The following is a 13,077-nucleotide window of genomic DNA, read 5'->3' on the forward strand; positions in this document are numbered from 1 at the left end:
GCTGTTTTCAGCAGTCCTTCACATTCATATGGCTTAACCAAAAAATGTTGACAGGTATTCCCAAAATCCAGTGTGCTGTTACAAAAACCCCTAGTTAAGTACGAAGTTGTAAGTCAAATATTTCAACCACAAAACCTGAAAATACAACTGAAAGGTGACGTGGAAGTCGATGTCCAAGAGTTTTCTGCAAGTTTCATGGCTGCAGATGTTGAAAGTCTTTTGTCACGTTGTCCTGCTAGATGGCAGAGGTCTCAGGATATCCGAGGAAGGATTTCATCCCATAGAAAAGCCACAAGTATTGTACCTACAATAAATAATTTGTAAAGAGAAATTACAGAAAGGACCTTTATTTAAATGCATTTGAGAAGGATGTGGTACTGGGAATAAACATTATGTTCAGGTGTTTGGGTGTCTTAACATGCAGGTGAGTGGAATTCTCTGTTGGAAGGGCCAGAGCAGTCACTACTTTCTGTAAACACAACCTTTTTCACAAAGAAAGACCATGCAAGTGATCCTTCTGAGTTGATAATATTATTATTCTTTGGATGTTTAGTATTTTCATTCTGCTCAAACCAAGCCAAAGGCAGAGCAGCCTGACCAGGTGAATCCAACTCGTGCACTTCCCTGTTGCTGTGTGGGGCCTTCTGTGGAGCTGGATTTGTCAATGGCTGAACCAGCAGCTAAAAACCCCCACTCCTCAGCCAACAGGGTAAGGCTGAGTTTGCCAACAGTGTGTTTGGGAACTGCACTGGGCAGCAGGTATAGGATCATGGGGTTTTTTTGGAAGATCATTTCAGCTGCAGAATGAACCCTAAGCTAGAAAGTTAAGAGATTGTAGGTTCTTCCCAAGAAAGGCACCTAAATGCAGTATATTAAGAGCAGCTTTGCTTTTATCCTGGAAAATAAAAAGTGTATTCTGTTTCAGAAATGAAGAGGATTCTGGTCTGTCAGTGTCCCTCACCCATAGATTGTAATTTATGGATCTTCCTAGATCACAGAAATGTTTATTGAGGGGATTATCTCTAGTCCAGTCTCTCACTGGGTGCAGAGCTATTGCCTGTGAGTGTTCCAAAAGCCTCTACATATGGAAACTGTAGCACTTCTCCAGATAACTTGTTTCAGCATTACTGCACCCTTCTCCTAAAGATTTTCTTAGAGTCTAAATCTGACCTTCCCATGCCACAACCTGTGCCCTTGCTGCTGTTATATTGTCTGCCAATGAAAACAGTTCATCTGTCATTCTTGTAACTACGTTTCAAGTAACTGTTGACTGCCCTTAAAAACACCCTTTCCTCCTCATCTTCATCAGCCTAAACAAGTCCAGTTCTCTCAACCTCCCCTCACAGATCAGGTCCTCCAGGCCCTTCACCATTTTGGTAGCCCTCCACTGACTGGACCCTTTATTTTCTCCATGTTCCTCTTGATCTGGGGGACTCCCAGCTGGACACGTTCCTGAGGGCACCTCGCAAGCACTGAGTAGAGGAAGACAATGTCCTCAGTTCTGCTGGTGCCAGTTCTTCAAATTATGTGGTTTGTGTTGTTGGCAGAGAGAACAAGCTGTTGTGGACAAACTCACATTCAGGTCACTGTTGAACATACTGAGGAGTAGCAACTCCCAAGACTGGCACCCAGATACTCTGCATGTTACTGGTCATCAAACAGATGTCAACCCTTTGATTATTAATTTTTCAGGTCAGTGGTTTGGCCAATTTTTATTTCATATAATTATATAATCATTAAGGTTGGAAAGAACCTCAAAGATCATCAAGTTCCAGCCCCCCTGCCATGAGCAGGGAACCACTAGAGCAGGTTGCACAAAACCTTGTCCAACCTGGCCTTAAAAACCTCCAGGGATGGGGCATCAACAACCTCCCTGGGCAACCGATCCCAGTTCCTCAGCACCTTTAGAGTGAAGAATTTCTTCCTAATACCTAACCTAAATCTTCCCTCTCTAACAGTCTATTTGTGCAACCCCTATTTCTTTGACTCTGAACCAAGAGATGGTGTCAAAAGCCTTAATAAAATGGTGTCCTACCTCCACTGCCCCCTCCCTCACTCCCATAGCCAGTCATTTCCTCATGGGAGACCATCACGCTGGGCAAGCATGGATTGCCCTCACTAAATCTGACTGCTCCTGATTACCTCTGCAGCTTTTACATGGTTGGAAATGGATTCCAAGATGAGATACTCCACCATCTTCACAGTGACTGATGTAACACCCATTAGCTTATAGTTCCCTGGCTTCTCTTCCTGAAACATAGGCAGAGTATTAGCACATTTCCAATTGTCAGGAAGCTCTTCCAACTGCTGTAGCTTCCCATCAATTATAGACAACAAATAACCTGCCAACTCTACCTGCATTTTAAGGTGAATCCCAGTAGACCCAGCACTTTTACATTCAACCACCTTCTCTGTAGTGCCTTCCATGTTGCTCCTTCACTATTTATTGCCTCCTTTCCAAAACTTTACTGCTTTACACAGAGGTTTAAAAGCAAACTTTGCTTGGGAACACTGAGGGAGGGGAAAAAAAAAAACAAACGCAGTGTACTTCAGCCTTTTCCATGTCACCCATCACTGGTTTGTCCCCCTCCCCATCCACTAACAGACCTGGATTTTCTCTTAGACTTTTTTTGTGGTTACTGTATTTGTAACCCTCTGTGTCCCTAGTCTTAGCTTCAGCTGAGCTTTAGCATTCCTGATTCTATTCCTAAGTACGTGGACAAAGCTTTTATACTCCTCCTTTGCTGCCTGTCCCTGTTGCTACTTCTGACATGCTCTCCTTTGTTCATAGGGAAGCTTCTTGTCTAGCTAGCAGGGAAAGGCTCTCTGTCTAAAATACCCAGCCTAACTACACAACAGATTATTCCTGCACAGGGTAATGTCACCAAGCTCTCAGTGAGCTTTTTTGAAAAACTGCCTCTCCATGGGATACTTGCCCCATTTGTGGCAGCTTTTCCAGGGGAATTACTACTGACCTAGCAATTCCTAAATCATCAGCATTTTGTGCTTCTGAAGTCCAAGGTCCAAAGAGCTCTGCTGTTTACCTTCCCAGTCTTCCTCTGGACTCTGCCCTCTTGTGAGGATTACAACCCAAGGGGCCTTGTTCACCACCAGTTCTTCCCTGTTGGTGAGCAGGTCAAGTACAGGATTACCACTCACTGGCCCTTTAGTATTTGAAGTAGTCTTGATTGGTGACAGTTTTCTAGGAACTTCTTGGATTGCATTCACTCACTGCAGAAGAGTTTTGCTCTGTCAGGTGATGTCTGCATAGTTAAAAACCCCTAAGAGGACCAGGGTCTGGGAGCAGAAGATTTCTGCTAGTTGTTGAAACCCTCCTTTGCTACCCTGAGATGCTGACCACAGCACTGCACATGGACTTGCAGTTCTTGTTTCTTTGCTAAATTCCATGCTTAAGTGTACTGAACTTGATGGAAACCTCTGAGTATCCTCTCCTCTGAGTAGAAAGATTGAAGTTTCACCAGTGGTCTTCTCCCTTGCTTACCTCCTTCATTTACATCTACTGCTAAGCAACTTTTTTTGGCACTTACTGTCTATTCTGATTGCAAAAAAACCCCACCATGTTTTCTTCTAAGGAACAGTGTTAAGTCTTTCTGGTAAAGCTGATCTGAAGAAGTGGGCATTGATTCTGTTTCTACAGCTTTAGAACCCTCTCAGGGTGCTAAGCTGGCACCTGGCCAGCAAAGAGCATCCCCCTTTTATTGCCCTCAAGTCCAGTATCTTGTCACCAACTCTCCCATTCATAGCTGCCATCTCCCTGGTACTAAAAGAAGCATTAGCTGGGTCCCCATCATTACTAATGGTTATAATCATGCCTGGACAACTAAGATGAATTCCTTTGGCAGTAAAACAGAAACTATCTTTGTTCCACTGTTAGGGATTCTGTGTTCACAGCACAGAATTTAGGCCTGCCTAAGCCAAGTCATAAACACTTGCTGACATGTATATTTACTACAGGAACTGGCTGTTTTAATGCTACTGGAGAATCACCTTCACTGAAATGTCAGTGAAGCCTTTTTGAAAAATGAGTTTTTAACTACAGTTCCAAGATGATATTAAAGAAAAACCATAAACCACCAGTAGATTGGTTTATCCTAAAAGAAAACTTCCACTTCCTGCTCCTCTTGTGAGAAATAATCAATCTTCCCCTTGTTTTAAGTGTCCTGTCTAAGAAAACTCCTTTAAAGTTCATGGTTAAGAGCTGACTTCTGGCTGGATCAGGGTACCTGTTACATACTGAATGGGCTCAGTCTCCTTGTCCTCACGGGTATTTGCAGTGCCCAGAAATGAGATCATATTGCACTTGGCACAGGCTATTTGAAGTTTCATGGTGTGCTAGTCCATGATTCTGCAGCTGGTAATTATTACAGCAAATCACAAAAAAACCCCTAACAAACCCCCTATCAGTTTAGTGGTTTTAGACTCCTAAAGGTACCCCCAAATAAGACCCAAGTAATTTAACCATTTAAGATGCTGCTGCTGGGAAAGTGAGACATCAAATTAGCAAATGACTCTGACAGTTTCTAGGAAGTCTGAATCAGTATTTCTGCTGGCACATGGATTCTGAAAGTAATTTATACAACTACATTTAAAATATCCCTTCCCTCATAATCTGCTTTTATGATTCTGCTAAGAGGTTCTTTTCAGATGAATTTTATGGATTTGTAGATCTCCACTCCTGTATTCATGAATTTGGTTTTCAAATAAAACTGTCTCATCAACTGCTGCTTATGAATTTTCACAGAAATGCAACATTAGTCCCTAATCCCATTCAAAATTGCTCAAGCCCTGGTCCCAGTTGTGTTAACATCTGCTGATTTTCTTACTCAAGCTGAAACCACCTGAAGGCAGAGCAGTTCTGCAGGGTGCGTCTTGCTAAATAAGCAGAAGAGAGTGTTTCAGAATGTCTCCTGTTTCTTTCCACCACTTGCCAAAACATTAAGTCCTAAGTCTTTCCAACCTGGAAAATCTCAAAGTGGTTATAAAGTTTAGATCAGTTAATTTACCAGAAAGCTAAACTTCAATGCTGAGAAATACCAATGATATTTAATCAACTCATCAGCCTGGTGAGCTGATGATGCTCAACAGCTTTCATTAACTGCTCACTGGAACAGTGCATGGCCTTTTAGCAAGATGACTCTGTTGTTCAGCCATCCTGTTTGGACAGCAAATGTAACAAAATTGTATTAAAGTTAATTTTAGTTAGACTAAAAAACCTGATTCCATTTTTGACTGACTTAAGAGTCAGTGCAGGTAGAACATGCACAGACATGACCTCAAACCAGAAAACAAAGTAATTTGTTACGACTGGAGCCCTGTGAGATGTTTTCTGTTTCATGTGCTGTTGTACCTTCGTTGCTGTTGTACCTTCTAATAGGATTAACAGTGAGGAAAGAGTTCGGGATTAGCAGCCTGTTCTCTGTGTACCCTCTAAGCAGAAAGCTGAAGATTTGTAGGGACTGCCTGTAAATCAACAGCTCCAAGTGTCACGTGGAGCATTTTCATCTGCACACAACTAGAAGTTAAAATCAACAGCTTCCAAATTAAAACTGTAATTGAAGTCAGAAAAAATCAATTTACTAATATTCCTGGACTAAAATCAGAGTTTCCAAGAGTCACTGGGGGGGGAACATACAATAGGAATTGCAAAATTTGCACTCTATAGAGATGAAAAAGACTTGAAATTATAATAGTAATAATTAAGAAAGCATATTTGAAGCACTTGTTCTAAAACCTGTGGTTTGGTTATTTTAATTAATCATCCCCAAGATCTCCAAGATCCCCAAGTTTTCCTGTCACAAAGCAAGAGAGAAACCAGTATGTTTCTCTTTTTGAACTTAACCATGTAGCCTCTTCTCCTTAATATTCTACTAGAATCTCCAAGTGAGCCCCTTTGTCAGTGAGAGAATTTGCCACATCCCTCAAACAGCATGGATTTTCCTACCTAGGCCTGAAGTCCCCAACAACAGGCAGCTTTGAATGGATCACGCTTCAGAATAAACAGCTGTTAGTTTATAACTTAACTAGTTAACCCTAACCTAAGCACTAACCTTTTTTCATTTAGACTTGGGCTCTTGTGGTTTTTTGGTAGGTACAATTTCTCTCTCAAAGTATCCTAAAAGTCCTTAGACTTTGAACATGACATCTAAATGAAGCACTTAGATAACCTAACATGGTTGCTTCTTAAACTAAACTGATCAAACCAGTAGATACTACGTTGTGACTGTAAATAAACTGGTGTTTAAAACTCAGTATTAGATGCCTGATTCACAAAACAGTGTTACAGAGCATTAAACAGGTTTAATACACACAGCCTACATTTGCAAAACAAAGCCCTCATTTTAATGACTTGTACAGATAAGTTGCAATTTACTATTTTCTGGATTTTAAGCAGACTATCAAATAAAGAGCACCCATTTCCTGGTGGGTTTTTTTTTTTAACCATATACTAAATAAAACCTTCTCAAATACATCCAATATTAAGAACTTACCTAAGGATGGTGCTATCCAGTATACCAGTGAGTAGCTAAAAAATTGTTCATAGAAACAATTTGGATGTAATGAAGAAGCCAATGCTGGGTTAAATATTGCTCCTGTGAGATTACCACCTGCAATAAAATACAAACAATGTGAAATCAAACCACCTTACTTAATACTTCTTTTAAATCAATATTGAAATGCATGTACAGGATGGTACAAGAAATGTGCACCCTGCAATAAAATGAGTTAGCAACAACTTTTTGGGCCAGATCAACTCTTCTGAAGTTATTTATCCAAGGATATGTTTAAGTGTTTTATAAAATGCTTTCAAATATTTGAAGTGTAGGCTATAAACTTTAACTCTTTCTAGCAAATACTCTGTGAAGAAATGGGTTTGGCTTATGTTGAATGTTTCTACTGATAAAACTGTAAGCTGTTTTATTAATAGTCTGTATCACACTTTTAGAAGGGGCAGAAATTACACAAATATTAGTAAACAAATCCTGAGTTTTCATTACATCTCCATGTCACATGTAGCACAAATGCAAGATCATGGAAAAAAAACTGTTAAGGGCTGTTCTTGCTATGCTGACCTCTGTGACACTAATATCATATAAATTTATAGAAATTAAGATTAAAATATGCTAATAATGGTGGGAAAAGCCTTCTCAATCGTTCTATATGTTGTTAGAAGAAAATAAAAGCAAACACCACTCCACTGTCTTGAAAAAGGAAGCTTAAAGAAGCCAAGCATCTTTCCTTGCCTCTGACTTCACATGTGAAGGAAGTTGCCTGAACATTCCCTCAACAACTTGACCTGAACATAATACATTGTGAAGACTAAACTGAAATTAAACTGCAGATGAACCTGGAGGCAAGTGTCTTTAATTCTGACAGGTGTTGTTCCTCTCATTGCAATCCTGCACAAAAAGCATTCCTGATTACAAATTGATCTGTATTTCTGTACTGTGAGTTACTACACACCCATGTCTGTTTTATCTATTAAACTGTTCCCATAAAATATTATATAATTATGTCTGTGTAGTTGCTGAAAGATTATTCTTGATGTTCCCAAATAAGGAGCATGAGCTATGACCTCATTCTTTGTACAAATTTCCTGGTGCTGTAATTCTCATTTCTTACAAACATAAGATCATTTACTCAAAGTATCAGTAAGGTCTTTGCCATTTCCCTGGGTTTCTCTTTCTATAAACTCATTACTTCTCTCCCCATGATTACAGTACGGAAAGGTTTTCATCTCTGTTGACCTACTCAATTTACTCTGATTTTATACTTTTTCTCCATGGCAACTCAGAATTACTGTGCAGTGTTTTTCTCCACACAGACACGTTAACAACTTCCACTGTTTCCAGGAAGGCCATCTACAATAATTTACTTTGCTTTGACCTATTTATGAATTCACTGCTTCTGCTTCTACATCCACAAACACACATTTAAGAGTTGAATTTCACTCTCATGTTGTTGTTTCTGAACATTATACATTAGACAGAGATGTAACTCCTGTATTTCTTCATTAGTAATAACTATTTGACTATCAACCATAGGCCAGGACTACTGGTATAATCTTATTTAAAAATACTTATTAAGCAACTCAGTCTGTGTATCAGACAAGAGAAATTATTTTATGGCAAAAGAAGTGTAACATCTTTGCTATTGTACACATAAAAAGGTGAAGTAATGTGTGCTCCACACAATGTATGAGAAAGAAATGTTAATTTTTGAAATGACTAAAGGCAAAGCTAAAATTAGGAAGAAATCTGGAATTGAAAAGATGTCATTTTCACCTTGATATGTTAGGCTCAGAAACATCTAACTGATTTCACACAATTCTGACTTCTTTTTCATATTGCCTGTAAATGAAAAAGCCCTCAAAGGTCTATTTTTAATTCCCCTAATTAAATATTTTCCCAAAGGAAATAACTAAAAATATTCTTTACCAACATTTGTATGGTCTGCAGCCTTAGCTTCTCAATCATTTCTTTACTCTGCAAAGACATAGTATTCTCTTCTTCCTTCAATTAAGCTTTTGTGTACAATTTCCACTATTATAAAAATGTGGTCTAAGTCTGTGTGTAAATCCAAATATTTTTAACTATGAAAAAGTAGAAGAAAAACTAAAGGGACAGGTAATTTTGAAAATACTTATTTATAGTCTTTATTTTATGCAGTAAGTTGCATGGCCTATCTAAGTACTTTTTATGGGGTAGGTCACAACAGTGACTTGTCAACATTTAACTTAGCCATACAAACACAATTTAATGTATTTGAGCTCTGTATCAATACATTTAGAGAGGTATATTTTGAAAATTGAATGCACCTTTCTTAGTTCCTAGCTAGAACACTCTATCTGTCAAATTCATCTTTGAAAAAAACCCATTATTCATTAAATATTCTAAACTATTTGCTATTCTTGTAGGAAAAAGGAAGAGTGTTGCCAGTTTGCCTAAACTAGAATTGCTTAGCCTAAATTTGCACTGGTTGCCCAGCTCTGTGGTGCTGGGCAAGGAAGAAGATCCCATTCCTGTTAAAGAAGCACCCAAGTTCCTTATAAACAGTTAATGAAGAGGTGCAGATTTGCTGAGAAGGATCCAGCCCAGCTAAGTTAAGCATCTGCTTGTCTTCAAAGCCTGTAGACAAGAACTTGGCCTCCTGGAGGCCACGAGCCATAACATTGGATTTGGAAGTCACTCTTCCTACAGGGTGCAGAAGCATCGTTTCACAAACTGGAGGTGGAACAGACAGGGCAGCACGAGACCCACAGGATAGACTGTGAGTTGTGTATCTGCACCAAGACACAGGTTGTGTGTCCTCCCACCAGGCCCCTTCTCCGTTGCCTCAGCTGCCTGGTGTGCTGACAGGGGGCTGTGGGGAGGGGGGTCCTGATCAGCCACCCTCAAAATGGAGGGGGTTGGAGAAGGGAGGATATGCTGGAGAATGGTGTCCTACCTGTATCTGTCTAATCCTCCACTGAACAAGATGTTACAGACCAAGCCTGTGACTTCATCACAGAATCACAGAACTGTCTGGGTTGGAAGGGACATTCAGGATCATCCAGTTCCAACCCCCCTGCATGGGCAGGGACACCTCCCACCAGCCCAGGTTGCTCCAAGCCCCATCCAACCTGCCCTTCAACACTGCCAGGGATGGGGCAGCCACAGCTTCTCTGGGCAACCTGGGCCAGAGTCTCACCACCCTCACAGGAAATAATTTCTTCCTAATACCTCATCAGGCAGCAGCCTGCTCCCACGCTTGTTGTGTAACTGCTCAGTGATAGGGAATCTTGGGTTTGCCACCCTCCCCTACTTCAGGAGGCTTCAATCCACACCTTAGGAGTGCACAGTAAACACTGGGCTTATGGGGGAGGACAGCACTTCTCTCCTTTCAAACCTGAGTGTGCAGCAAAGAGTGCAAACCTTAGGAAGCCTGGAGCAAGAGTGAACAAGAAAGAATTACATTTTCCACTAAGTAGGCAATAAAACTAAGTTCAGGATCTGCTCCCTGGCACATATATCTATATATATTTTTACAGACTTGATTCTAGATTAAAAGAAATGGCAAGTGAAACATCCCAGTAGCACAGGGTGTTGTGCAGACACCACAGCACAAGATGCGTGTGTCAAAGAGGCCTGGGTGCAGCAGGTCTGATGTTTCCTAGAAGCACCTCCAGATGGATTGCACTGGATGGTCATCACAAGTCCAAGTTTCTGGCAAGGAAGGGGCTTGGCACACAGCCTTCTTCTGCTAGATGTGAGGCCAGCCTGGCCAGTGACAGTGGGCACCAATTCTTTGTAGGAAGTGGCAAAGAGAAAGGCAACGTGACACGGATTATTTTATGTGACTATTTGTTAAGCAGGAAAGAAATGTTAGGAATCAGGAATCCAGCTTTCTATGCTCATAGAAGAGGGAGGATAATCTTTGGCTACACTTCCACTGAGCACTTCAGAAATAGATCTTATGTGCTAGAATGCCTTTACACCTTGCTTCTGCCTTCAAAAATTAATTTTAGAAACCAGTTCACATTGCTAATTTAATTCTCAAAATTCTCTACAGGCTTCTTTTAGTCTTTCAGATATTAGCTCATTTCAGCTAAACATAATGAGGAAAGGTTTTTTCATTAATACATCTGAAAATTCAACTGTATTTTATTCTGTATGCTATTATTTTAGATAGCCTGATACAGTTAAACCTTTTGGACAAGACATCAATGATATTCCAGATATTTGGAAATATGAGTGATCTTGCTCTCTCATTGATGGATTTGATCATTTCCTAGATGACTGTCTCTGCAGTGGGGCTGTAGCACAAACAAGCAGTTCTGTAACCACCTCTCTCTCACCTCCCTGTACCCCAAACTACTGAATCTCCTTCCCAGTACAACCCACTGCAGGGGCAGTCCTCAAGTGACATAGCTCTGGCACTTCACTGGGGACAAGAGGGAGCATCCACACTCAGCAGAAAGAAGGCCAGACTGACTCCCCTCACCTCTGCATTCCCACTGGTCCAGAGAAGCTGTGCAGGTGACACTGTCCCAGCTCTGGGAAGCATGAGGTGACAATCAGGCAGGAGCAAGGACACAGCCACACAGAGCATTACAGAGACAGGAGATTCTTGTAAATAATACAAAAGGCACCTAACTTCTTTTTTTTTTACATTTGGTTTCATGAGGTACAATTTTATTGGCATAGGTTCTACAAATAACCATTCCTCAGCTACTTTGCCTCTTTGCTCTTCCCATGATTCTCCTTTCACTGCTTTGTGGCCCAGTTTGCAGAACTATTTTTGATAGCAAACTGTCTTCCACTCCCACGTTGCAGTGGATTAAGAGCTTGTAATTGCTGTTGCTTTAAACTCCTGGTTAAAGAGCTGGGCAAAGCAGGTTTAATCAAGACAGCAACAGCTGCCTGTCTGCAGAAAGGCTCCCAGGGCTGGCAACAAGCAGTGGGAGTTTTAAAGCATCCATCCCTGGTACCTATGGGGCCTTTCAGGACAGACTAGACGTGCATAAACAAGCCCTTGCTCCCCATAGGCCTTCGTGTGGGATCCTGAGGTGGTGGGGTGTTTTTTCCTACACTTCACTCCTGCTTCTGATCTGAGGATTTAACATAGTTAAATAAACTGCACTGATATGAATTATGCATTATTTCAGTGCAGAGCTTCTATTTTACTGGTCTGTACAATCAGCATTTCTTCCCTGATGCAGGCAGTGGTGTTCTCTCCCAATGCCACTTAGAAATCAGAGCACACTATATGAAACCTATCACATAGAATCATTAAGGTTGGAAGGGACCTTAAAGATCATCCAGTTCCAACCCCCCTGCCATGAGCAGGGAACCACTAGACCAGGCTGCACAAAACCTCATCCAACCTGGCCTTAAAAACCTCCAGGGATGGGGCACCAACAACCTCCCTGGGCAACCCATCCCAGCTCCTCACCACCCTCACAGTCAAGAATTTCTTCCTAATACCTGACCTAAATCTCCCCTCAGTTCAAAACCATCACCCCTTGTCCTATCACTGCCTTCTCTGGTCCCAAGTCCCTCCCCAGCTTTCCTGGAGCCCCTTCAGGCACTGGAAGCTGCTCTCAGGTCTCCCTGGAGCCTTCTCTTCTCCAGGCTGAACACCCCAACTCTCCCCGCCTGTCTTCACACCAGAGCTGCTCCAGCCCTCCCAGCATCTCCGGGGCCCTTCTCTGGATCCTTTCCAACAAGTCAATATCTTTCTTGTGCTGACACAGTCAGATTAGAAATGACCCTTCCCTATTTTAACAGTCTTCTGTGAAACTCTTAACGCTCTTTCCTTGTGATACAATTTTAAATTCCTAACTGTTTTCATTCTTGACCCCACACCTGCCTGGGATCTAACCTGACAAGCTTTACATCATCTCCAAATGAGCTCAGCAGATGCAGGACCAAAGACTTGCCTTTGACGTGTTGTTTTTTCCTACTCCAAGAAAAAATATAGCCTGCATCTTTGCATAAAACACGACCAAAACAACCCTTCCGTGACAACTTTTGTTGCGGCTGAGCAGAGGGAAAAAAAAAAAAAATCAATCGACTGACCTGCATACACCAGCATGGTGATGAGAAGAGCCACCAGGTGGACCTTGTATTTGGGGCTGACTCTCTCCACCCGCAGGGCCGTCAGCTGGAACACGACGGAGAAGAGCAGCTCGATGCAGAACGCCTGCAGCTCCGAGGTCCTCATGGGGTGGCTGCAGCCTTGGGACAGCGCCCCGAAATGCGGCTCAGCCATCTCCAGGCTCCAGACGAAGCTCATGAAGAGCCTGGCGAGCCCTGCCGCCAGGAACTGGGCGCAGATCTTCACCCCCCCCATCCCCAGGGGGATCCCCCCGCCCCACATGGGCTGCAAAGTCCCGCAGGGGTTGCAGGCGCTGCCGGGCAAGGTCAAACCGTGCAAGACGGTGAAGCCGTAGGGAGGGGGGGGGGGGAGCGCAGCCGGCGGCGGGTCAGGCTGCGGGAAAGCCCCACGCACAGCACGATGCCCCCCAGCAGCAGCAGGGAGGTGCCCACACCGCCCCCCGACATGGCTGGAGCTCCC

At 42.3% G+C, this 13,077-nt stretch overlaps 1 protein-coding gene across 1 annotated transcript; it reads right to left on the bottom strand.

Moving 5' to 3' along the window:
• Positions 1-251: 251 nt before the first annotated feature.
• On the bottom strand, positions 252-13,064 carry AQP11 (aquaporin 11). The gene is given in 4 exon segments (XM_010001056.1): positions 252-304; positions 6,510-6,626; positions 12,579-12,957; positions 12,960-13,064. Coding segments are annotated over 4 exon segments (654 nt in total).
• Between the last annotated feature and the right edge of the window lie 13 nt (positions 13,065-13,077).

Source organism: Chaetura pelagica, unplaced genomic scaffold (genome assembly GCF_000747805.2).
Source record: "Chaetura pelagica isolate M959 unplaced genomic scaffold, ChaPel_1.0 scaffold56, whole genome shotgun sequence".
NCBI classification, from domain to species: Eukaryota; Metazoa; Chordata; class Aves; order Apodiformes; family Apodidae; genus Chaetura; species Chaetura pelagica.